Genomic DNA, 26,872 nt, shown 5'->3' on the forward strand with positions numbered 1-26,872 from the left:
CTTCCCCTTATCCTGATGTTATAGTAAACTAGTTGTTCTGTTTAAGTCTGGAGATTGTATGTCATGCAATAATTGCCGAGGAATTAGCATAATGGATACCCTGTCCAAAAGTCTACAACACACTTATCATGAACAGACTGGGGCTCTGGGTCGTGATAGACAGATGCCAGGCTGGTGCTATGGAAAAGAGAGGATGTTTAGAATGAATAATGACACTAAGGTTGCTGTTTGATTATACAAAACTTATGCAAAGTTAAATTACATGTTGTATTTATAGATTATTGTAAAACGTACTAGTTGCTCAGAAATAAACTCAAACTGCATGAAATAATTAGGATGTGGAAGGATAATGCTGAAAGCTATGAAGTCCATATATTATTGTATATGAAATGTACTAAAGATGTCACGATAAACTCCTCGGTTGTTAGGGGAGGGGGTGCGACAGGGCGCGCCATCCAACTGCCAATATTTAATTATTCGTCTTTGACATTAACCAGATGACCCGTGGGGTGGCAACGGAGGGTTTCCACGCCGCATTCCACGCTCTCTTACTGATGGGCGACACTCTTATTTTAGCAACATCACGAGGGAAGTGTGTCAAGAAACTGAATACTGTTGTAGACTACCATAACGAATATGGCATAGTACTAAATATATATATATATATATATATATTTTTTTTTTCGTATAAACAATAACGAAATTTATAAAAGACCCCTCTATACCCAAGATCTCGTCCATAACTGTTCACCGATGCTGGTAAGATGGACTTATCGTTACGAGAAAACTATTCTTGGATTCTAAATGGGTTTGATAAGATAGAGAGGAGCCATTTCATATAGTGTTGGAACTGTGTAGATATGCCAACACTCCAGGCTACCGATTTATGCATAAAGCCAAACATTGTAACATGGGCATAAACCCATTAGGATGCATTATGAATCTAGCAATGAGCAGATTAGAAGATGCCACAAAATACAAAACGTACAAAACTGTGTTATTAGTGGCACAGAGCCTACTCAGATGAGCAGTGTGATCCAGATCACACAGGACAAGCCTTCACTAGACTGCCCCTTGTGTTCCACGACCTTAAAATCGAAATGGGGCGTTGGGGCCGCATGACCCGGGAAATGTGCCCGTGAGATGTTGTTGTTGTTGTCGTCGTTCCCTAGACTGTCTGTCCGAGCAGTCCCGTCTCCCCAAGGAAGGCCACAGCCGAAACTGGGTTTTCCCACAAATCCTTTATAGAGTGTATGTTGTGTTGTTTGCGTGCATGATTGTGTATAATGCAGTCTTCCATTATGTGTTGTATGGTATGGGGTGAAGTGTTACATCCTGGGCAGCTGTTCACAACACGGTCGTCCAGCCTCTTCTGGTAGCTTAGAAGTGCCCGTGAGATGTGCGCTGTGGTGTACAGACCCAAGGTCCATATACTGTATGGACCTTGTACAGACCGAGGAAGACGTATTGGTCCAGTGTGTACACTCACTGCTGAGGTTGGGCAAAGCTATGGGGTGGCTTTGTTTGAGAGAGGTTATGATATAAGTCGGAGGTTCCCAAACTCGACCATACCAAGGACCCCCAGACACGATGAGTCCCCAGCCGAGGACCCCCAACCAAACAAAAGTTATCAATACCATACCGGGATACCCAGTATTACCCAGTACAACGTAGTGCATTTAATATTTACTTATTGCTGCACATCGCACAAATAGAAAAAAAATCAATATTTTTTATTTTTTAAATTCAATACAAAGTAAATTTAGTACAGACTGCCACAATAGATAGATAATTACAGTATGTACGGTCACCACCGAAACAAAAATAAACCAGGTACCTTCATATATAAAAGTGTATAACTAAACACAAATCAGTTTGTCAGGCATATCCTGTCTAATGGGATGGATGGGCTTGCTAGCACACAGAAGTATTGATACCACTGGCACTATGATGATAGGCTATATATATTTTTCATCAGTTAAAAAAAATACTTTCCTTCATTGTGTTGCGGACAGGGGACTTTGTAGCGTGGAATTTAATGAACCATGTCCTTGGTTCAACTTCGCCGGTGGCATGTTTCGAACCGTCATTCCCTCGACCTTCGCCGCAAGTAACGACGCCTTACCCAGCGATATTCCATTGTAGGAGTACCGTATGCAAATATGCTTATGAAATACTGAAAAGTTACCGTAGGTTTTAGGTTTTAATTCAGTGTAGGTGTCTATTTTAGAAATGCCCTGCAAGAAATGGTATTAGGCAGTAATAATGTGAATATGAATGTTGTATATGAATATATTAGCGGTCTGTATTATGATTTGTGTACATGTTTTACTAGGTTTAGATATTCATGTCTGGTGGATTTTTTTTTACAATAAGCACTTTATCTGTGAGGAAGGCATACATAGTGTATGTATACTGTAACTTGCAGAGGGTTTCTCTATTCAAGAAGCGATGTACGCAGTGGCGGCGCCAGGGGGGGGGGGCTTTAGCACCCCCAAAAAAAGTGGCCAGCCCCCCCCATTAGCCCCCCCCAACTGAAATGAGCAAATTGAAAATTTAAAACACTCATTGAAATAATTTTATTAAGTGGAAATTTTAATTGCCAGGGCTAAAGATTTGTCAGCCATCAGTGCTAGCCCAACCATTAACCCCCTCCCCTTCTGAAATGAGGATAATATATGTGTATTATCATATTACTATTAGCCCCCCCCCAAAAAAATTTGCTCAGCCCCCCCTTAGCCTCCCCAACTAAAAATTCCTGGCGCCGCCGCTGGATGTACGAGATCATTTGTAGATAGACTTGTATAATGGACCATACTAGTTTTAAGAAGGCTGCATAATGTATTATGTTATGGATGTTATGCTATATACTACACAGTAATTTGGTCAATGAATTAAAGTAACTAGCTTACTTGCGTGCAGACACTTAACTCGAAGATTTTCATCTCTCAACCTAAAGAACCCCCCTCCCCCCAAAAAAATCATCTGGCGACAGAAAGAATGAATGTAACCTGGATGTAGACACCGAAGAAGTGCCAGAGAGGTGTGGGGGGGGGGGGAGGTGGCAAAGTCTCTGTTCCCTTGTGACGTTGGTCATGACGCCGATATCGCGAATATTCCAATGTGATAGAACAGCCCGCACAATGAAAACAACGATTTGTCACCGTTGCATGCCAACGGTCCGCCATCTTCGATTACTCACCATCTCTATGGTGATATTTCGAGAATTCCAGCCTGTATTTGCCAACAACTATCCTATTCTTGTCTAACCAAGCCTGTACAAAACTAACCTAACCCAAGCTAAGTTAACTTAAGCTTACCAAACTAAGTAAACCTAAATTTACATAAGACCTAAGCAAACCAATCCCAACTTGACCTAACCTAACACTTCTGAAAACTTAAAACATGACGTCGATATTATCGTCATCATTTATCCAGTTGGGAAGTTAGGAGTAGCGGAAGGATGTAGCGAGAAGCGCTGGTTATTGACGGCGAAACACGGATGCAGAAGGTCAGTGGGGATAGAGGAAGGAGTTGGAGCGCAACGGGAAGCACCGCTGATTTGTGCACAGCCGGGAGAGGAAGGGGGGGGGGGAGGATGCCGCGCAAGCGGGGATATTAGTGTTGGAGCATTTGTTTTTGGTTGGTGTTGGCGAAGGTTGTCGACAACCCTGGCCTGGCGGGGAGGCCACCCAACGTCCGCCTAAGAATCGCAGTGGTTTGCCGCCATTGACCGGGCTTTGCCCTGCCAGGGTTCCTCGCTTCTCACTGCGTGGGAATGGGAGGGTGAGTTGGCAAAGGCGTGGGAAACGTGGATTCATGAAGAATTTGGCGCGAAAGTTCTGGCCCAAACTAGACAGAATAAAGTCTGCCTTTTCAGTATTTTATTCGCTTGTTTATTTGACTATTCAGCGTAATCATTATTATCATTGTTGTTATTGTTGTTACTGTTAGCATTACTAATGCCGTTGTTGCTGTTGTTGTTAGTGGAGGACTGGAGGTGGAGGTTAATTCAATTTCTGGGTTGAATGAGAAGTGTCGTAAGAAATAGATATGTGGGGATGAACGCAGAGAAAGTGCTTTGAAGGAATGATTGTACCCGCGATACTGTATGGAACAGAGACTTGGAACCTAAATGGTGGAAAGAGAGAGCCTGAACGTGTTTGAGCTGAACAGGGATAGAAATAGAGGTGTCTGACAAGGTAGAGCAAAGAGTTCGTAGGTGGTTTGGGCATATAGGAAGAATGAATGAAGGAAGACTAGCGAAACGAGTATGGAAAGCAGAAGTGGGTGGAGTGAACTTGAGGGGAAGACAGAGAATGAGGTAGACTGACGGGGTGAAGGGGACATCGGGTACAAAAGTAATTCGTCGAGCAAGGAAGTGTACAAAAGAGTGACTGTGGGTGAGGGAATGACGCAGTCGGAAGGGATGTTCCTGTCTGCTCCATAGATTTTGCGTGGAGGAGGAGGAGGTCGGGGGTCGCTATACTGTATAGTGAAGCGGTGTGGTGAATCAGCTCCGGCTGTCAGGCATACTATGGAGGTGCTGTGCCTTGCTGCATTATCTTTGACAAGAGCAGTGTGGTGTTTTTTTTTCCGGCGGGGGTAGAGGGAGCTTCTAGCCAAGAAACTCAGCTGTGAACATTTGACTTGAGTCGACTGATACGAGTCTTTCGAGAGTTCGAATCGTGTTGTGCTTCGCGTCGGAACTACTGTATTGGCAGCGGAATCGAGCGGAAACCCGCTGGCTTAGGCCTTCGCGAGTCGACAAAGTATTGCACGTGGAGCGCACTCGTTTTAACTTAAACGCACAAAGAAAGACAAGTGCCCTTGGAAGGGAAATATTTATACAAGGAAGTATTTTTTAAGAATACCACCGTAAGAATCATACGATAGTATTCTTAAAAAAATCTTTCCTTATATAAATCTTTTCCTTCCAAGGATTTATATAAGAGTTATATAAGGAAAGATTATTTTGAGAACACCGTTAGAACCTCGACATCTGGTCACCTCAAGTTACGCGAGTTTTTCGATACGTTCACTCGTTCGCATGTCCGTTCATTCATTCATTCACACACACACACACACACACACACACACACACACACACACACACACACACACACACACACACACACACACACACACACACACACACACACACACACACACACACACAAAATTTACTCGGTGGCGCAGTTGGTAGAGCGATGAACTACCAGCATGGTGGTGCGCGTAGTGCTTGGTTCGAATCCTGCCCAGGGCCGAAATTATTTCGGTACAGCTGCGCTTCGGGTCGTTACTCTGACTCTCGTGGGCGGGGAGTTGGGAGTGTGTGTGTGTGTGTGTGTGTAAGGTCATAGCATTACCCATAGATCGGACCTACGAGCTCTGAGCTCTCTTCCAGGAAGGAAATAGCTGTCGATCACGAGTCCAGCACGTGATCCAAAGACCAAGTGAATACACACATACACACACACACACACACACACACACACACACACACACACACACACACACACACACACACACACACACACACACACACACACACACACACACACACACACACACACACAGGAGGACTTATATATAAAAAATTTGAAAGGGTAAAGGATTCTCTGAAAGACCGTCCAGTACCTGAGAAGAATCGTGAAGGATGCCATGCTGCCAGCATGGAGGGCGGCGGTGGTGACTAGCGTGGTTTGGTTGTGGCGCGCCATCCTCATAAGAAAAAAAAAAAAAAAAAAAAAAGGAACTCGGCTGTGAAAGGTGTGGCGCATTACTTGATGCTACTCTAATATGTTTACAGAGGATGCAGACATCACGAGAAGAATAAAGGTTGAGGGAGATTACATGTTACAGATCTCTACAGTCTAAATGCTTGAAGCTAATCGTGGAAAGTTAATTCGCCACAAAATGCAAAAGTACATGGAAATGGAATGACTCGTTTAAAGAACATCGATGAATTACTCAATGGGAAATTAATAATTTACAAAAACAAACTGCTGGGCGAAACAGAGATTATAGAGAAACATAAAAGAGATAAAGATGAAACGCACAGAATGAAGGGCATAAACATGATTGAGAAAATACAGAGCAGAGACCACAAGGTTTCCCAGCAGCCATCCGATAAAACGTATGAAGAGATTAAAAACAATTCCCCTGCCGCCGTTGAAAGAAAGAAGAGAAAGAGGTGACTTTATAATAGTGTTATAGTCGTTAAAAGGAGTTTGTAAAACTGGCAGCTGAATACAGTTAATAGAATACACACATATGTAAACATATATGTACAATTTATATCTATCGCTGAGGCATTTTTCATAATGTGGAGGGCACATGTACGCGTGTGTGCGTACGTTAACGTGTTCTGCGTTTCTTTCACTTCTTTCTGCGTGGGTGTTGGGTCCGCATTTTTCTCCGGCATAGGTGGCCTAATAAGGGGACTTTTTGAGAAGTTTTGTTATGGATGTATACAATGTTCAAACGAGGGTTGCTCTCGAATTTTAATGAGGGTGTGCAGAGGGTGCCAACTGTCTGTTTGTAATTAGTTGTGTACTGGTTTTGGAGAAGCAGAACTGGCCGAAATCTTCAAAGTCTTTGAGTTTGTTGGAGGATGAAGAAGAGGACGACGAGTTACTGTGCATTAGTAGGCTAGAGGTAGTGTTTGAAACGTAAAGTTTACAATAAATGCATTCTGCTAGCAATAATCTACGGGTGTGAGACTTGGAAACTGACGAAAGCGATGAAGACAAAGCTAAGGACTGGACAGACGGGAATGGAGAGATCAATGATGGGAATAACGCTGAGAGACCTAAAGAGAGCAAGTTGGATGTGAGAGCAGACTAGAGTGAAAGATATTGTGGAGGCGGTAAAGGAGGGGAAGCGGAATTGGGCAGGTAAGTTGGTGCGAACGACTAATGAACGATGGAGCAAATGTGTTACAGGGTGGATGCCGCGAGATGAAAAGCGTGGAAGAGAGAAACCAGACAGGTGGAGAGACGAGATTGAGAAGTTTCAGGAGTGACGTGGCAAAGGTTGGCTCGGTCGTGTGAATTATGAAATGCTATGAAAGAGACCTTTGTTCAGCAGTGGACGCAGGATGGCTGGTTTTATTTTATTTTATTTGAGTAGGCTAGAAGAAACTTTGTTCGTGTCGGCCGAGGCTTAGAACACTCGTACACTGAAGAGTTGGCAGTTGCTTGATTTCTCTTCCTTAGCGGATGGTGTTTTCTTTTTTTATTTATTTATTTTTTATTCCTGATAACGCCAAAGTATCTTGTTCAGTTCCGGGAGTGTAGACGTTGGAGACTTGATCAATAGCCTCCTTAATGACGCCCCTACGGATGAGAGTCGTGCAGGGTTTTTTATTATGATTGGAGGCTTCTATCTATTCTTAATTAAAAGAATGCGCTGATCACTTTTAACTTGTCCAAATCCCCCTCCCCTTTTTGCAACTGCTTGCCTTAAATCTCTTCTGAAGCACCTCTTGATACTCCACCTCTTTAATGCTATACTGTAATCTCCAGGGATAGAAGCGATGGTTATTGCCAACAAAGCACTAATACCCATCCTAGCCGAATTTTTTCTTTATATATACACACACACACACACACACACAATCCGGCTGACTCCAGGCTACTTTATTCACCTTTATGTCACTCTCTCTTTAACGAAGGATATTCAGATGCGTCAAAAGTCTGTGAAGTATCAGACCCAAGAGAGTTGCTTTCAGTTTTGTAGAAGAAGAAGAAGAAGAAGAAAAAAAGAAGTTTCCTCACTCGGAAAATAGCGTAGTAGGCAACTTTTATATCGAGGTTGCCGACAGGTTCCGTTTTCCAGGGTTAAAATTTTTGCCAGATCAGAGTGGTTGGACCGGACACGGGAGCCATTTTTTCACACGTTGTTCATTTTTTTAATCTAACAACTATTCGTGGCCAGAGGCCCTCAGGATTGGATCTCTCTCTCTCTCTCTCTCTCTCTCTCTCTCTCTCTCTCTCTCTCTCTCTCTCTCTCTCTCTCTATATATATATATATATATATATGTGTGTGTGTGTGTGTGTGTGTGTGTGTGATTCACCATAGTCTTGGGATCACGTGTTGGATTCGTGATCGACAGCCATTTTCTCCCCGGAAGAGCTCGTATATGACCGATCTATGGGTAATGCTGTGACCTTACACGTACACACACACCCAACTCCCCGCCCACGAAAGTTGGAGTAACAACCCACAGCGCAACGATACTGAAATTATTTCAGCCCTAGGCGGGATTCGAACTCGGACCTCGTAGTGGCAGCCGGGAACTCTATCAACTGCGCCACGAGTTATGTGTGTGTCTGTATATATATATATATATATATATATATATATATACGTACGTAGGTAATTTCTCTAATTCTCATATCACAAATTCATGTGATTTTATTTCTAAGACCAAAAATATGAAAGTTCAGGGTTTAAAGCTCCTCAGCCTTGATGTTTCCTCGTTATTTACGAAAATTAATGTTGATGATGTACTTACTTTTTTGGAAACCAAACTGCAACCGTTTCAAGACTCTTTCCCCCTCCCTGTCAACAAAATTCTTGCTTTAGTTCGCCTGTGTGTTTCTTCAAATGTTTTCTCCTTTCAAGACCAATTCTTCCGTCAAAAATTCGGTTGCAGTATGGGTTCCAATTTGTCTCCTGTTTTGGCCAATTTGTACATGGAGTATTTTGAGTGTACCCTTTTGCCCAGCATCAAACCGCCCGAAATGATTTGGCTCAGGTACGTAGACGATATCTTTTCGGCATGGGATGACAGTTGGGGCCCATTTGAAGTGTTCTATATATATATATATACACACGTATATATATATATATATATGTATATATATATATATATATATATATATAATATGTATATACATATGTATATATATATGTGTATATACATATGTATATATATATATATGTATATACATATGTATATATATATGTATATACATATATTTATATATATGCTAATAAGAACACGGGTACGTGTGTTCACTTATGCACAGTAGACCACTTGGGAAAAGAAACTAACGAAGCAGAGCGCTTTCGTATATTACATCTTCAGTATAATAGTAAGAAACTTAATAGAATGTAATTTGATCCATACCACCATTGATCAAAATACCAACTTACACAAGGGCTTATATAAACTTGACAATTTTATCTGTCAAGAAACAAGCAAAAGAATAACAGATAAAATGTAGCCCTGCGAGTGTGACCTAATGTCGCCCCTCCTCCCTCATTAGTGGATGCATCGACCCTCGCGACCTGACCTACCGCCTTCCAGGGGGTAAATGTCCTCTACTCTTATGCAAACTGTCCTTGTTCCTTTTTCATGTATATATAATCTATGTATTTGTATTAAACTATGTACTTTTTGCACTGAAGATGTAATACACGAAAGCGCTCTGTTACGTTAGTTACTTTTTCCAAGTGGTCTACTTTGCATATATATATATATATATATATATATATATATATATATATATATATATATATATATATATGTATATATATATATATATATATATATATGTATATATATATATATATATATATATATATATATGTATATATATATATATATATATATATATATATATATATATATATATATATATATGCGTGTGTATATGTACTGTATGTACATGTGTATATTTGTGTATTTCGGCAACAAGTTTTCTCGAATTCATGTAGTACTAGACGCGACGGAAATCTCAGCGTTGATCTTTTCCTGAAGACCTTCAATTCTTCTGAAGAGGCATTTCTCACCCTTGTTTAAGAAATTCTCCGAAAGTGTAGGGTATGGAGACGAATAAAGTCGATTCTATGATCTACTAGCAGGAGGTTCCGTAACTCTTGTTACATTTTCAACTGACTACATAGATTTTGTGAAAAGGGTTATAAACACAAAAAAAAGTTAATAAAAAACAAACAAACACAGGTACGAGTGACGAGATATCTCTACTGAGGGGTGGTCAGGGGATCACCACACTAGGTGTTTATTGAGGGTGATGAATCTTTTATATGAAGGGCTTCCAATAGGGAAAAGCGATGGGCATCGTCATCCTGGTCAAGAATTATGGTGTCTTTGACCAGAAGTTCTCTCGTCGGTGAGATTCCATGGTCGTATAAGTAATAATTCTTGATGGATCCTGCTTGTGCGTGGCAATTAAGGTGTCTGGATAGACGAATAGTCGTCATTCCTGCTTAAGAAGTAGTTACACAGTCTTTGTGTTGACATATATACATGTAGAAGACGTTTCTCCTCTGACAGGGCTCATACGAAGGGAGTTGTTTCTTAATAAAAAGGTTATATGTATAATATATATATATATATATATATATATATATATATATATATGTGTGTGTGTGCGTGTTTGTGTAAATATAAATATATGTAATGTATAAATATATATATGTGTGTATATATAAATATTGTATGTATATATATATATAAATATATATATATATATATATATAGTGTTTGTGTGTGTGTGTTTATATAAATATGAGTTTGATTGAAGACCAGAGCTAATTCTGTTTCCACTTCGTTGTGATTGTCTCAATTTTCCAAATGGATTGTTTATAAATCGAAGGGCTTCCGAGATCCCTGGTATTGTTTGGTAGAGGAACATTACACAAAAAATAGAATACAAGTTTTCGGTTGACTCATACAACCATCTTCAGGTAAGTAAAAATGAGTATACAGATTGTGATGGGGCGGGTGATGTATACATACATATATACATTATATCATATATATATATATATATATATATATATATATATATATATATATATATATATATATATATATATATATATATACATACACACACATTTTAGAGTCATTATACATTAAAGAGTTGAGCCCATATCAAAATACACAAGCTGATGACCTTAGGGCCCTCCCAAGCATGAAACAAATCGCCGTAAGCATGAGACTTAACCCCAGAAATCAAAGCCCGAGACAAAAACGCCACAATCCCAAGCACAGGAAATTTTGTCACAACACGAATTCGGAGGCTTCCCCTAGCACGTGACATTTCATCACAGCCTGAGTTACCAGGTAACATCTCCCAGGTGACCAGCAAACTCGCCCAGTGAAGAGCAAGTACAGAAATTTAAGTATATAAAGTAACATAATTAGATATACCACCGGAGTAATTCTTATCCTGACCAGATAGAATATTCCTGAAAGCTACTAAAGAAGGGTCTTGAACCCGAAATCGCGATATAGCAAACATGACCACCTACGTATAGTGAAGTCATAAACCTCCTTTCAAAGGAACGGAAGTCCATAGTAAGACATGGAAAATACATTTAAGAAAATAATAGATACACAATTAACATTCACTTTCAGTGAAGTATTTATATGTATATATATATATATATATATATATGTATATATATATATGTATATATATATATATATGCACACTCCTACATACATGTGGAAGCGAGTTACATGATCTAACACATTGGTAAGACGAATTGTAGATACATATATTTTACATTGCATTGTAAAAAAATTCTTGCGATCAGTACAACAAAATTGTTCCCGATAAATACATTTCTAGACCCGTAACTTCAAGATCCAGTTTTTCTTACAGAGTTTGAAAAAAGATAAGTAAATAGTATGCCCAAGAGCGCCGAAGGATCTCGTGGCGGGGGGTTGGGTAAGAGCTGTGTTGGAGATTGAGGGAGGGAGGGAGGGGGTCATCCCAAGGTGGACGGGATAGGTTTCCCCCTTCCATCGCCTCCTCTTCCTCCACTTCCTTTGTCTTGTTCTGTCGCTTCTTCGTGTTTTCCATATGCTTCTCCTGCATCTACTGCCTCTTTTGATTTTCTCCAGATTTTTCTTTTTCTTCTACTTTTGCCTCTTTGACTTGTTCTCCTTTTGCTGCTATTGTTTCCTGTTCCTCGTTTTCCTCACCTGCATCTTCTGTCGCTACATCCTCTTGTGCTTCATTTTTTCTCCTTTTTTTTTGTTCTTATTCTTGTTCTCGTTCTCCCTCTTCCTCCACTTCTCACTCTTCCTTTTCCTCTTCTGCCCCTTCTTTTCTCTCGTGTCTTCTGCCTCTTTGGTTTCTTTCGCCACTTCTGCCTCTTGCTTCCTTATCTTTCCCTTCTTCTTCATCCTCTTCCTCTTTTCCCCTTTTCTTTTTCTTTGTATAATTATTTTTTTCTTCTTCATGCCATACTCTTCATGAACATGGATGGGTTGGCACGATAAGTAAATGTGAGGGTGAAGGAAAGGGGGATGGAAATGGTAAACGTGTGGGAGGTGAGCCAGATGTTGTTTGCTGACGACACTGTACCAGTAGCTGGGTAAGAGGCAACGTTCCCTCTAAGTTGTGCTCATCTGCGCGCGCACCTATGTTACAACTAGTGCACATAAAGAAAAAACGTGCGCACACAAGGTTTTCAAATGACATTAAAACTCATTCAATAAAGAAGTTCCACCCAAGCATCGACTTATAAATTCACTAAAAATATGGCACTCCACTGTTTGGTGGAGGTAATATGTAAAACAAATTTACAAATTGTGCGTTTTTGCTTAAATGATCAGATGGTGACTTTCATGGGTACGCACATACTTTTCAGAAAATGCGAAGTTTGCATACAAACAAATTTCTGCACACACAGCAAAAAATTAGAGGGAACACTGGTCAGAGGGTCTAAGGCAGCTAGTGAAAGAATTTGGGAAGGCTTGTGAAAGGAGAAAGCTGAAAGTAAGTTTGGACAAAACTAAAGTAATGCGATATACAAAGGGAGGAGATGGCAATTAGTTGGAGATAAGTTGTAAAGGAAGAGGAAGTGGATATTTACAATTTTTTAAAGTCACCTGTAGTAGGGTTGGGGGTAAATAAGTGGTGGGAAATAAGTAAATGTCTTGGGGGAGTGAAAGATGTTGAGGAATGAGAGCTGGTATAAGGGGTTGATACTAGGATGGTTTGGGCACATGAGCTGGTGTAAAGGATATTGAGATGGTTTGGGCATAGGGACAGAATGAGAAAAGACCAGCAAAAAGATTGGTGTTATAGGCAGAGGTGGATGGGGGGTGAAGTTGAGGGGAAGACCGAAAGTAGGATGGATAGATGGATGGATGGGGTGGAGGGGAGGGTCCTTGGGTATAAAGCGAGTGTCTGTTGATCAGGCAATGGAGAGGACGAGAGGTAAATGTTCAATTTAGTTATTTTATAATGTGTTCATGCATTTATTTTTTGACCGAGAACACCAATGTTAAATTTCATTTTACAGTTCTCAGATTTAGTGAAGGGGAAAAGAAAAATAATTAGAAATTGCAATTCATTAAACCCCAAATTATAATACAAAAATAATAGTGGAGAAAAAATCGCCACTTGGTAAAAAGTAGTAGACATTTGCAGCGCGGAATAAAACTGGTTATAACCTCTGGTTGGTGACACACACACACACACACACACACACACACACACACACACACACACACACACACACACACACACACACACACACTACACTTTCGACGGCACAGAGGTAGCGTTCGCAACCGCTGCTTCAGCCCAAGGCCAAAATAATTGAAGTATCGCTGCGAGCCGTTACGCCAACTCTCGTGGGCGGAGATTTTTGTGTGTTTGTTTGTGTGAGATCACAGCATTACCCATAGATCGGTCATATATGAGGGTAATAGCTGTCGATCACGAGTCCAACACGTGATCCAAGACAATGGTGAATCACATACGCACAGTGTTAGTGTCAAGTCACATCATTACTCATAGATCGGGTCATAATAGTTCTGAGCTCTCATACGCGAAGATAATAGCTGTCGATCACAAGTCCAGCACGTGAACCAAGACAGTAATGAATCACGTACGCATGCGCTGCCACTCCCTAGCATCGTTCAACACCTGACCCCTGGGAGGAAGGAGTAGGGATAGGAGTTTCAGGGAGGGGAGGTAGAGGAGGGATCCGCTGCTAGGGTAGGTTGTGTCACAGGAGGGAGTGGGAGGGAGGAAGTTTGGGGCTGGATGGCAGGGTATCAAATGGCCCAAGGGCGTTGACCCCGGTAATACGGTGTCACGCTTTATATATTTTATTATGGCTGAGTACGAACGATTTTATTGAGGTCAGGGGACGAGCCATCCACTCGTGAATGGGATCTCGATCTAACGAGACCTCTTTCATGGGGGAGGTGCGTAAGCAGCCTGTTGAAGGTGGTCTTAGAGGTATGGGATTCGTGTAGGAGGGGGCGGGTGAGAGGGAGAGTGGGTCGCTGACGTCACACAGGTGGGAAAGCACGAAAGCATTTCGCCGCTGAGGTCACAGGGTGGGAAGGTGGGGGGGGGGTTCCTGGGCTAATCAGAATCGCAGGGCGACAAGTAAAATAAAGATGTGTGGTATACAACGCAGGAGAAGCGTGAAATTATAACTACCGATGTAATTTCTGTAGGGTTGCCGAGGGCATATGTTGATCACTTGATTGATGGACGGGAAAATGGACGAACAGGATTAGGTGAAGGAGAAAGAAAGGCACCATCTCCAGTATTCGATAAGAAAGTAATTTATTCAACTTATCCAAACACAGAATGCATTCATTATGAACTGATTATTTTATTGTGGACCGTAGTAATGTCACAAGAAATAATGGTTACAAAATAATAGTCTACAAGAGATTAAGCACCAATGAATATAGATTTTTTCCTGTAAAATCATTGTGTTTGGAACAAACTACCAGTTCGTGTTGTAAGTTTAATACAATGGACACGTTTAAAAACTGCCTAGATAAATATATGGAGTCCAACCCAAATCTAACTTATTTCTCCTCATCGTCAGCTCGTACACTTTACATTTAAGTCGGTGGTTTTCAATTTCCACTGTTACCCCCTTTCATTTCGCAAGCAGCCCGGTATGGACCAATAAGTCTTGCTGTTTGCCTTTTTTTTTGTATTCCTTTGTTAGTGTTCTCTATAGGCGTTTGTATTCCGATGAAATGTCGGAGATTTCCGAATTTCATAACATCCCTTTTTGGCTGGCTGGCTGGCTGGCGTGGGTTGCTGCCGGGTGGTGCGCGCTCCTCGGGGACGACTCGCAGGGAGGGAGTGGAAGAGGTAAGGAGGGGGAGGGTATGTTGGCGGGTACTGATGAGGAGGGGGCGTCACCTTTGTTCCTTACTGTAGCTGCTGCCGCCGCCGCCGCCTGTGGAATTTGGTTCTGGTCTTTCACGGTTTGCGGCCGTAGCCTACTGGCGAGCCAGGACGTGGTCAAGAAGGCAACCAGAGAGAAAAATATAGTAATAGTAGTAGAATAATAATAGTTATAGTAGAATGATAACAATAATTATAATGGCGGTAATAATGATAATAGTAATGATAATTGATAATGGTAAATGAAGCGCGCGCGCGCGCACACACACACACACACACACACACACACACACACACACACACACACACACACACACACACACACACACTTTTGCTTACCTGGACGAAGACATGATAAAAAAAAAAATTGGTTACATTGATAAGGCCTAGACTAGAGTATGCGGCGACATTGTGGTCCCCCAGTACCAAAAAGAACATAAAGAAAATAGAAAGAGTCCAAAGAGCAGCTACAAAAATGGCACCTGCACTTGCAAACCTATCATACGAGGAGAGATTGGCTAAACTGGAGCTACCGACACTGGAGGACAAAAGAGAGAGAGGAGACCTACTGACCATCTACAGAATCATGAAAGGCACAGAGATACTTGATAGAGAAGAATTACTAAACTGGGACAAGAGAAACACAAGAGGACATGGAAGGAAATTAAGAAAACATAGCTATAGAAGAGAACTGAAGAAAGACAGTTTTCCACATAGAGTTTTAGACACTTGGAACAAACTGGATAATGAAATAGTAAGGGCAAAAACCATTCACGAGTTTAAAAGCAAACTAGACACTGAGAGATACAATGGCGGGACAACACGAGCATAGCTCCCCTTCCCGCAAAATACTAGGTAAATACACACACACACACACACACACACACACACACACACACACACACACACACACACACACACACACACACACACACACACAAAACCGGTGGCGCGGATGGTAGAGTCCCAGATAGCACGGTGGTGCCGGCGGTACCTAGTTCGAATCCTGCCCAGGGCTGAAATTATTTCAGTATCGCTGCGCTTCGAGTCGTTACTCCAACTCTCGAGGGCGGGGAGTTGGGTGTGTGTGTGCGTATAAGGTCATAGCATTACCCATAGATCGGTCATACGAGCTCTGAGCTCTCCTCCGGGAGGGAAATAGCTGTCGATCACGAGTCCAATTTATTTAGAAAATTGTATTTCTTCACATGCTTTAGACATTTTTTTCTCGTGTGTGTGTGTGTGTGTGTGTGTGTGTGTGTGTGTGTGTGTGTGCGCGCGCGCGCGCATTGGTGCTTCTTTGGTACGCGATCAACATAGCCAACGTGATCCACGAGTCCAATTGTACGTCAGTGTGTGGTATACATGTTTTATTTCATGGTTATTATTTTCCTTTAATAAATATATGTATATATAGAATATTTAAATATATAAAACATTTGAAACAAGCTTACTAATGATATCGGTGAATCGAACAAACATTAGTTAACTAGGGAGCGCAAACCGGCTATTATAATGAACAATGAGCTGTGATGCATAGGAAGACCTCATTACATTTCCGCGTTGCCAGTATTGGCGACATGCATGGATTCCACCAGGAAATGTTGATGAATATATTGCATAAGAATGAATGCTGAGAATGAAGATAAAAATTATATGATATAAATGTAGTATACTTTGATCTGCGATCTACATGGCCAACGTGATTTACGTATAAATTTTCTAGTAGCTTCATGACACGTCGATTGCATACCAAAGTAGCATTTGTGTGTTTGTGCTCATTGGTTTTGATTCGCACCGCCCAGCATTGGGTGACTTCTAGTCGCCTTAGATGTCTGTACACCGAGGGCAAAGGTTGACGACCAGGGCGGGGCTGACCTGAAAACTTCACTTTACCATTGTGTGTGTGTAAGAGAGATTCACCACTGTCTTGGATCGCATGCTAGACTCGCGATCAACAGTTATTACCCTACCGGATGAGAGATCAGAACTTTAATAGTCCGATCCACGATGCTTGTCATGTATGCATGTGTTATTTAGTTGACCTAATGTTTTTTCCTTGTTTTTTTCATACTTCTTTAAATCATTTTTTTTTCTTACCCCGCAGATCACCGTACTCCAACTTCCACCTCTCTTCATTCAGTCTCGTCCGCTCGCGCACCCCGACCTCACGATGCCCGGCAACTGTCCTCGATGCAGCAAGGCGGTCTACTTCGCCGAGGAGAAGATTGTTCTTGGGAAAGCCTATCACAAGATGTGCATCAAGTGTGGTCAGTCAGTTTTTGGCTAGTGTAGACACTTCTCTTCCTCTTTCTTCTGAGAAGTCCCGGAAGCAGGGGCTCCCAACCATTTTCTTCCTCTGTAACTCTTGGGCTTTTTGATAGATTCCCGTGTAACCCTTAATATATATATATATATATATATATATATATATATATATATATATATATATATATATATATATATATATATATATATATATGCGGAAAAAACACCAAGGAAAAAGATAAACTGATGACCAAGCGCTTTCGTCTATTCAGACTTCATAAGAATATTTATGGTGGTAACATCAGTAAACTAAGTTAATCTGTTTAATAATTATTGTACATTATTGGTTATTCTCTCAGACCTAATGTACCCCCATGAAAAGTTCAATTATAACCTATCATTGGGAACCTCTGTTCTAAAGGTTCAGAAATCCCCAGCACAATTTTCGCAAAGAAGAGTTCCGAAATCTTGACTGTTTCAAATGTTAAGAGTTTCCAAATGGGGGAGAACTAGGTTCAAATCCTGCAGTCGCTTGGACGACCTTGTTGGTCAAGTTAAGAAATAAATGAAATGAGTTGCTTTCCGGTAAATGTGTTAACTTATTCCCTTATTGGGGGAAATATACCGAGTACTCGTATACCTGTTAAGTATACAAGTACGTGCACACACACACACACACACACACACACACACACAATAATACGGCTCGATGGCGCAGTGGTAGCGTTTGCAATCGCTAATCCAACTGCGCAGCGAGTCGGTACTCGAAATCTCGTAGAGGGAAAGTTTTGTGTGTGTGTATTTACCTAGTTGTATTTCACGGGAAGGAGAGCTACGCTCGTGGTGTCCCGTCTCCATATCTTGTGTGTGTGTGTGTGTGTGTGTGTGTGTGTGTGTGTGTGTGTGTATTCACCTCGGATCTGCTGCAGTCTCTGTCGAGACAGCCAGACACCACCCTACGGCAGTGAGCTCAGAGCTCCTTATTAGCCAATCTCTGGGTAGGTGTAGGTGTGTGTGTGTGTGTGTGTGTGTGTGTGTGTGTGTGTGTGTGTGTGTGTGTGTGTGTGTGTGTGTGTGTGTGTGTGTGTGTGTGTGTGTGTGTGTAAGGTTGCATTACCCATAGGTCAGTCATATATGAGCTCAGAGAGGGCAATAGTTGTCGATCACGAATCCAACACGTGATCTAAGACAATGGTGAATCACACACACGCGCACGCGCGTGTGCAGGTTTATATAAAGCATGTATCCTTACGGTTGCTTCCATGGCATTCTTATAAATCTTGGAGAAACCTTCCACGGTCAGAGGGTTCAAGGCGTCCCTGAACAAAAAAATTGTGATAATTCTTTAGTGCGCTCTCCCTCACTCTCATTCTTACCTGAAAGAATGACGTTGGATCCAGCAATTGCTGACAAGACTTGACAGCAAGTCATTGAGCAGGGCTTCCTAGGTTGACCGTCGAAGCGGTTGGGCCGATGACGTCACTCTGGAGTAGGTGGGGACCGTGGGGTTAAGTTGAAGTATTGTCTAGGTAAATCATCATCAGTGACAACTCTCTCTGAGTATTTTATTTGCTTACTTTTGTTTCAGCTGCCCTTGCTAGGATTTGGAATATGTAATTGAAGAAAGAAAACTTTGGCCTTTAGTCAGGGTAATAATATCGTGCTGCAAAGCTCATGCAGTCATTGTTCATTCACAGATACAATTATTTTTTTCGACGACATTGAGTAAGTTTCTGCCTTAAACATGTCTTGATTAGCTCTTTAGCGTTGATATTCGACCATTGTTTATTCTAGCTGCCGCCAGGCGATTAAGTTTTATTCAACACGAAATGGAAATTTGGAAAAACGCAATTTAGTGAAATGGAAATTAATTGTCATTGGTACGGGCTGTGGAGGATGGGTTAGTGTGCCAATTAGAAGGGCCATATTGGAGTGCGATCTTGATAACAGATAAGATAAAGTACTAGGACGCACTGAGACGGGTGACATATTGCGTAGATATAGGTGGAGATGTACATTTGTCTGTGACGAAATACATGCACAGGAATGGCGTAAATCTCTACGATTTCTCTTTGGCCTCCTCCCTCATTTACCCTCCTCTCCCTAAATTCCATATCGCTCTCGCCTTCTCCTTTTATCTCTTCCTATTGTATTTCCTCCACTTGTTTCTGCCATCCACCTCACCTGAGTTTATTTATTTTTTTCTTTAGACACACTTATTTGATTTTGTTTTTGGTCTTCTGCAGCTTACTTTCACACTGGATTTAGAGGAAAAGAAGTTAAGGAAAGTCCTTACCTAAGTTTCCTAGCCAGAATGACAAAACAAAAATAGTTTTACTTGTTCACATCTTAGTCTAACCTACCTTAATCCATTCTTTTTACAATATCCATATAGGCTCAATGGGGTCCTCATTTTTCTTATATGGATTAGGGAGGTCTTTTTTACTCAGCGGAAAGCAAGGCAAACAATGATTTGGTTTAGAAAAAATAAATGTGGAAGTAAGGGAAGTGCTCAGTCTTTTGGGATCATTGGAGGTGAGAAAAACTTCAAGACCTGACAGGATCTCAAACTGGATGAAAAAAATGTGGGGAACTGGCATACAAGATTCATATTTTCAATGTGTTCATTCAAAGAAGACAGATTGGGAAAGGGCTAATATGGTACCAATTCACAAAGATGGAAGTAAGGCTACACCAGTGAATTACAGGCTGGTATAATTGACCAACACAATAGTGAAAGTATGTGAAAGGATTGTGAAAGATCAATGGGTCTAATATCTTGAAAAGTGAACATGTTGACAGACTGTTAGATTGGCTTTAGATCTGGAAGGTCATGTTACTTAAACCAGTTAAGGTTTTACTCAAAAGTGATTGATGTGCTGCAAGAGTGGGAGGACTGGGTGGAATGTATGTACCTCAATCTTGAGTTTTTTTTTACAGTAGTAAAAGATACAGTATCAGGAGTGAACAACAGTGACTATGGGGGTTCCACAAGGTTCAGTGCTAGTGCCTATAATGTTTGTCTATGTTGATGACATGATCGAAGGTACAACAAGCTATGCCAATGTGTTTGCAGACAATGCCAAGATCATAAGGGTGAAAATCAAGGAGGTCTGTCAGCTGTTGCAAAAAGATAGTTAATTTCTATATATCTATCTGTGCATCGAGGGCTATTTTTCTTGTATAAAGGGAGGTAGCTAGTCAAGGCATGCTCTCACTCCCACTCAACTCATTCCACTCCTATCTACCACCCTTGTTTCCCTCTCATCTTAGCTCCTTGTGGATGAAGGATTATCCCTGTCTCCTGCCCAATGCCCGGGTCCAAAACAATGCTGCAAGACATAGTGCATCCATAGTAGGGCCGCTTCACTCACACAGTGACCTTCACTCCTCATCCCTTCATGTGGAAAATAGAGAAGACTGGGAGAAATCCTTTCAGGCTATGTCAAATAATCATCCATACACAACCCCCCCCCCCCCAAAAAAAAAAAAATAAAAAAATATATATATATATATATAAAAATAAAATAAATAAAATAACTGCAAATGATTAGAAATGGGCAGCAGCTCAAAAAGATCATTCATGAATTATTTCTTGGAAAGTAGATAAATTTCAAAAGCATAGGAAAAAAAATTAGGAGCATTGCTGCAAAACATTAAGGTGTCTTTTCACCATGTGGATAAAGAAATAAATTAAAAAACTCATAGGAACCCTAATCCGTCCAAGATATTTGTCAGTAGTATGGAGTTCCAGGAAAGAATCGTAGTGGAGAGTTAATGGTGGAGGTGTGTCTAGAAAGAGAGTTGATGATAGCAAATACAGTGTTTCGGAAGAAAGTCAAGCATAAATACACATACACATGGGAGAGGGTGGTGGATGGAAGGGTGGTAGATAGAGTGTTGATGGATTATGTAGTGGTAAATAGGACTATGATAGGAAGAGTTAAGGATGTACATGTGCTAAGGGGAGAGGGTGGGGGAATATCAGATCATTTTTTGGTGGAAGGTAAGTTGAGAGTGGAGGATAGATGGAGAAAGAGGAAAGGGACAAAAGGTAGGGAGGTGCTTAGAGTGAACTCTTTAAATGAAAAGGAGAAGGAGTACAAGAAGAAGCTGAAGGAGGAGTGGGAGGGAGTGAAGGATAGAGTAGAGCTAGGTGTGGAGGAGGAATGGGGATGGTTCAAGGAGGGAGTCACAAAGTGTGCAAGGATGGTGTGTGGAACAAGAAGGACAGGAGGAAATAGAAGGAAGGGTAGTGAATGGTGGGATGAGGAAACAAAGAAGGTTGTAGAAGAGAAGCGAGCTTTCACAGATTGGTTACAAAATAGGACGAGGGAGTTATATGAGAGGTACAAAGAAAAGAAAAGAGAAGTAAAGCAAAAGGTAAAGGAAGCAAAGAGGAGAGCAGATGTGAAGTGGGGTAAGAGTATGACAGAAAATTTTGAAAGTAATAAAAAGATGTTTTGGAAAGAAATTAAGAGAGGAAGAGGAGGCAAATCAAGTAGAGAAGAAAAGGTAAAAGGTGCAGATGGAGAGATGATAATGGAAGAGAAGGCAGTAAGGGGAAGATGGGCAAAATATTTTATTGAGTTGCTAAATGTGAAGGAGGATAGGGAGGGAAAGATAGTTGCAGTGGGAAATGCTAAGAAAATGAGAGTGAGGAAAATGGAGGAGAAATAAGGAAGGATGAAGTGAAGGCAGTTGTTAAGATGATGAAAGCAGGTAAGGCACCTGGTCTGGATGGATGCCATGCAGAATGTCTAAAAAAAGGAGGTACAGTGATGGTGGACTGGCTGGTGAGGCTATTTAATGTTTGCTGGAGAGAGGGTAGAGTGTCGGAGGACTGGAGGAGTGCGTGTATAGTTCCACTTTACAAGGGAAAAGGGGACAAGTGTGAATGTAGTAGTTTCAGAGGGATTAGCTTGTTAAGTGTAGTTGGGAAGGCTTATGGGAGGATCTTGATTGAGAGGATTAGGAGAGGAACAGAGGGAGTAATTGGTGAGGAACAGTGTGGATTTAGGATGGGTAGAGGTTGTGTAGATCAGATCTTTGTGGTAAGACAAATATGTGAGAAAGCTATAGGAAAGGGTAAGGATGTTTTTTGGGTTTTTATGGATCTGAAAAAGGCTTATGATAGGGTAGACAGAAAGGCACTGTGGGAGGTTATACAGATATATGGGATAGGAGGAAAGCTTCTAGGAGCTGTCAAGAGTTTTTATGAGAGTAGTAGAGCTTGTGTCAGGATTAGAAATGGAGAGAGTGAGTGGTTGGAGGTAAAGGTGGGACTTCGTCAAGGATGCGTTATGTCGCCCTGGCTGTTCAACTTATACATGGATGGGGTAGTGCGAGAGGTAAATGGAAGGGTAGTGGGTCAGGGATTGGAGATGGTTAAAGAAAATGGAGAGAAGTGGGAGGTGAGCCAGCTGTTGTTTGCTGATGACACTGCGCTTGTGGCAGGATCGGAGGAGGGACTGAGGAAGTTGGTGACAGAGTTTGGGAGAGTATGTGATAGAAGAAAGCTAAAGATAAATGTGGGTAAAAGTAAGGTGATGAGATGTACAAAGGGTGAAAGTGGCAGTAGACTGGAAGTGAGCATTAAGGGAGAGCGACTGGAGGAAGTGGATAGTTTTAGATACTTGGGTGCAAATGTGGCAGGAAAAGGTGGAGTGAAGGTGGAGGTAGAATGTAGATTGAGAGAAGCGAGTAAATGCCTTGGTGGATTAAAGAGTGTAATGAGGAATAGACATTTGGGAATGGATGCTAAGAGGAGACTGTATGAAGGAGTGATTGTGCCAATAGCACTGTATGGGGCAGAAACATGGAACATAAGAGAGGAAGAGAGAAGGGGTTTGAATGTGTTTGAGATGAAGTGTCTGAGAAGTATGATGGGGGTTACTAGGCTAGATAGTATGAGAAATGAGGAGGTGAGGAGAAGAATGGGGGTGGAAAGGGAGTTGGGAGATAGGGTTGATGAAAGAGTATTAGGATGGTTTGGACACATGGAAAGAATGAGTGAAGAAAGACTAGTAAAAGAGGTATGGAAGGCAGATGTGGAGGGAGTGAACATGAGGGGACATCCTAGGATGAGGTGGATGGATGGGGTGAAGGGGGCTTTGGGGAAGAGGGGAATGTCTGTTGAGGAAGGACAGGAGAGGACAGAAGACAGGGGTGAATGGAGAATGGCTGTATATGGATGATGTTGTGATGCATGAGGTGGAATGGGTGGGGGGATTGGGGGGTGAAGTAGTATGTGTGAGCAAAATTTGATGCGGCCCAAAGGGATTTCTCCCCGTCTTCTCCTTTTCTGCATGGGGGGATAGAGAGGGGGGGGTCGCCTATTTAATGAAGCGGCCTTGCTGTGGATGTGCTATATCTTGCGACACAGCTTCTGACCCAGGGCAGTGGACAAGGTGCAGGGATGCCCCGTCATCCAGGAGGTGCTAAGATAAGAGGAAGGGTGGAGGGGTGTGGAGTGTATTCAGGGATGGAATGGGTGGGAATGATTTTATGCCTTTTCCTTTTTGGCTACCTCCCTTGTAAGGGGGAAAAAGCCTTGGTATATATATATATGTATGTATGTATGTATGTATGTATGTAGTATGGTCCTTATATAGAGTAAAAGATACATATAAGCAAGATTGAGAGAATGCAAAGAGCAGCAACTAATCTGGATCTCAACCTGGAAGATAAACTATACGAGACAGACAGTCTAGGGAACAACAACAACAACAACAACTATACGAGAAGAGAATAAAACTATTGAATCTGCCAACATTGAAAGATAGAAGAGAAAGAAGTGACTTGATTATAGTGTTTGGTTTACAAAAGGGGAAACCACACTGACAAAAGAAGTTTCTTAACAGTATGAAGAAAAAAAAATCCATACAGATGTATAAATACTTAGAATAAGTAAGAATACATTATGACCCAAGCTGGAATAGTACACAGATTTAAATATAAGTATGATAATTGGAGAATGAGGAGGTATAGCCCAGGTTGGAATCTTACATGAATTTTAAGTTAGGTATGAGACAGGTAATTGGAGAGAAAAAGACATAATTCCATTAGTGTTATTCCTTTCCAGTATTATACAATTAGGTAAATATGCAACCCTCAAACATTGTCTCTACTACTATAACCCTCTTCTGTAGGACTTGTCTCAGAGCTCAGAGTTTTCTTCCATACATCAGCAAGATATCCAATATACCATGTTCATTTTTGTCTTTGTTGACATTTTCTTGCCTCCCCCACCATTTTTTATGGTGCTCCTGCTGCTTTTCTTGTTTCCAACATTCTGCATTTAATTTTCTTCTCCATATTCTCATCTGCTATAGTAAGGCAACATTTGATCATGCTATGAATCTCCAAGTCTGTATCAATAATTACTCCTCACCAGACTTTTTTACCTGCAAAGTATAAAGTATATTTTTAACCCTGTGGGTGCAGAATGAAGTTGCTAGACAGCCAGAATGAAATGTGTAAGTTGCATGTAGTGTACAAGTTCAGTTTCAATCTTTAGTGCTGAAGAAGTTCCAGAAGATGAATGAAATCTTATGGTAGTGACCAGGATAGATTTTTAAGCCATATTGCATAGAGATATACAGTTTCAACTGAGAAAATATGGCTGTTTCATAGGCATCTCTTTAGAAATCTTATCTTCTCTTCATTCTCTTGATATCTCGTTACCTGAATTTTACTTTTTTTGGCTAATATTTTGTTTTCTTCTATAGTACCATTTCATGTGCTCCCTGTGTTTAACTTTTGTACATATTTTAGTCCATCATAAGTTCATATATTCATATTTTATCTTTTGCTTTAGGTGACTACATTCTTTATAATCACCCTTTCAGGTTTTTTGTTATTTATTTATTTTTAAATCCCGCAGAGGTTGATTTATTATATTTGCTACCAGTCTGCTATTTTCATAGCCACTAAGATTTCTTTTTCCCTCATACAGCTACCTTTTATCATATTTCTAACAATTTATCCTCTTCTTCAGCAAAATGCAACAAACTGTTGGACAGCAGCACATTCACAGAACACGAGAATGAAATGTATTGCAAGAGTTGCTATGGGCGCCTCTTTGGGCCAAAGGGATATGGCTTCGGTGTAGGTGCTGGTGTATTGTCCATGGATGATGGATCAAAATATGAGGTAAGTTATCAGAGGGCCTTTATCATTAGTAGGCACAGTACAATTTAGGGAAGTTCAGGTGCTGATTAGTTCTAAGCACTATAATTTGAGTATGCCAGGACACCATTTTTAGATGACAGAAAGTAAGGATCAACCTCTGGGACCAAATTTCTGTTACTTCAAATAATGTCATTTTATCTGCTATTATTAGGGCTAGACGAGTCTGCCTAAATCTCTAGGGAAAGTTGTTTAAAGTCTATTTGGATATAATTTTTCGGGCCTATTATTTTTTACCAGCTTTTAGTCCATACAGGGTTACAATAATGCACAGTTATTGGTCATGTGAGGTGGCTGTCCTTTTACTGGTACCATGTAACCCAGTACTACCTACTGTATGGTTGGATTGTTGGTTACTAAACCAGCTCTCCCATTGGTGATCCACCAATGAGAAGAGTGTGTTGGACACCCAGATGGAGGAAAAAGAAAATCATCAAAAGGGTAGATGAACTCAGAGACAATGGCCATCCAACCCCTTTATGGATCACTAACCCATGTTTTTGGCATATATGGCATCCCTACAGGGCCTGGAAACAGAGGCCCAGGATGCTAAGTGGTGTCCCAGTGGTGTGGTTGTACTGAGGTGCTCCCCTGGGACTAGTAACATGCCTTTTGAGGTCCTTTATTCAGGCTAGGATGAGTGGCCCCTCTTGGCCTGCAGAGACAAATCAGCTGGGCTGATTGACTTAAATTTGTAGGTGAGGCACATTCTGAGTCAGGCAACTACCACCTGAGCCGACACTGCACGGTCTGTGGCTGTCATCCTCTAGTGTCAAGGTGGTGGGTACATATACTCTTCCATTACTCCTGGAACTATTGGGTTAATATATAGGGTGCGAGGGGTATTTGAGGACAAGTGTCGTAATAAATTAAAGCAACTATAACTTAGTAGTAAACAAGCATATTTTGATGAAATTTTATGCAAAGTCTCAATAAACTTATTAATAAATTTATTCTATAAATCCACCTTCAGCTTCTATAACAGCTTCAATACGAGACCATCTTTGACATGCCTGCACTAAGTGGTTTTTGTTCATCTCAGCCATCACCTCAACAATGGCAGTCTTTAGTGAAGCTATATTATTATGAGGATGTCAATTAGTTTCTCTTTCAACAACATTCTAGACGTAGTAATCCATAGGATTTAAATCTGGTGAGTTTGGAGGCCATATGTTTGGCATTACAGGATCGTAAAGACTATCTGACATCCCTTCTTGATTTGACCGGGCTTTGTGAGAAGGTGCTGCATC

The 26,872-nt window shown here is 41.1% G+C and overlaps 1 protein-coding gene across 1 annotated transcript in view; it reads left to right on the forward strand.

The window, feature by feature from the left end:
- The window catches only part of LOC143022071 (cysteine and glycine-rich protein 1-like), a 162,127-nt gene that overhangs the window by 106,946 nt on the left and 28,309 nt on the right, over positions 1-26,872 (forward strand). The window contains exons 2-3 of the mRNA XM_076180018.1: positions 17,272-17,434; positions 25,432-25,586. Coding sequence (XP_076036133.1) covers positions 17,338-17,434; positions 25,432-25,586 — 252 coding nt within the window. The 5' untranslated portion in view covers positions 17,272-17,337. The remainder of the gene's footprint in view (positions 1-17,271; positions 17,435-25,431; positions 25,587-26,872) is intronic.

Source organism: Oratosquilla oratoria, chromosome 43, assembly GCF_046742065.1.
Source record: "Oratosquilla oratoria isolate Oo_2021 chromosome 43, ASM4674206v1, whole genome shotgun sequence".
Taxonomy (NCBI): Eukaryota; Metazoa; Arthropoda; class Malacostraca; order Stomatopoda; family Squillidae; genus Oratosquilla; species Oratosquilla oratoria.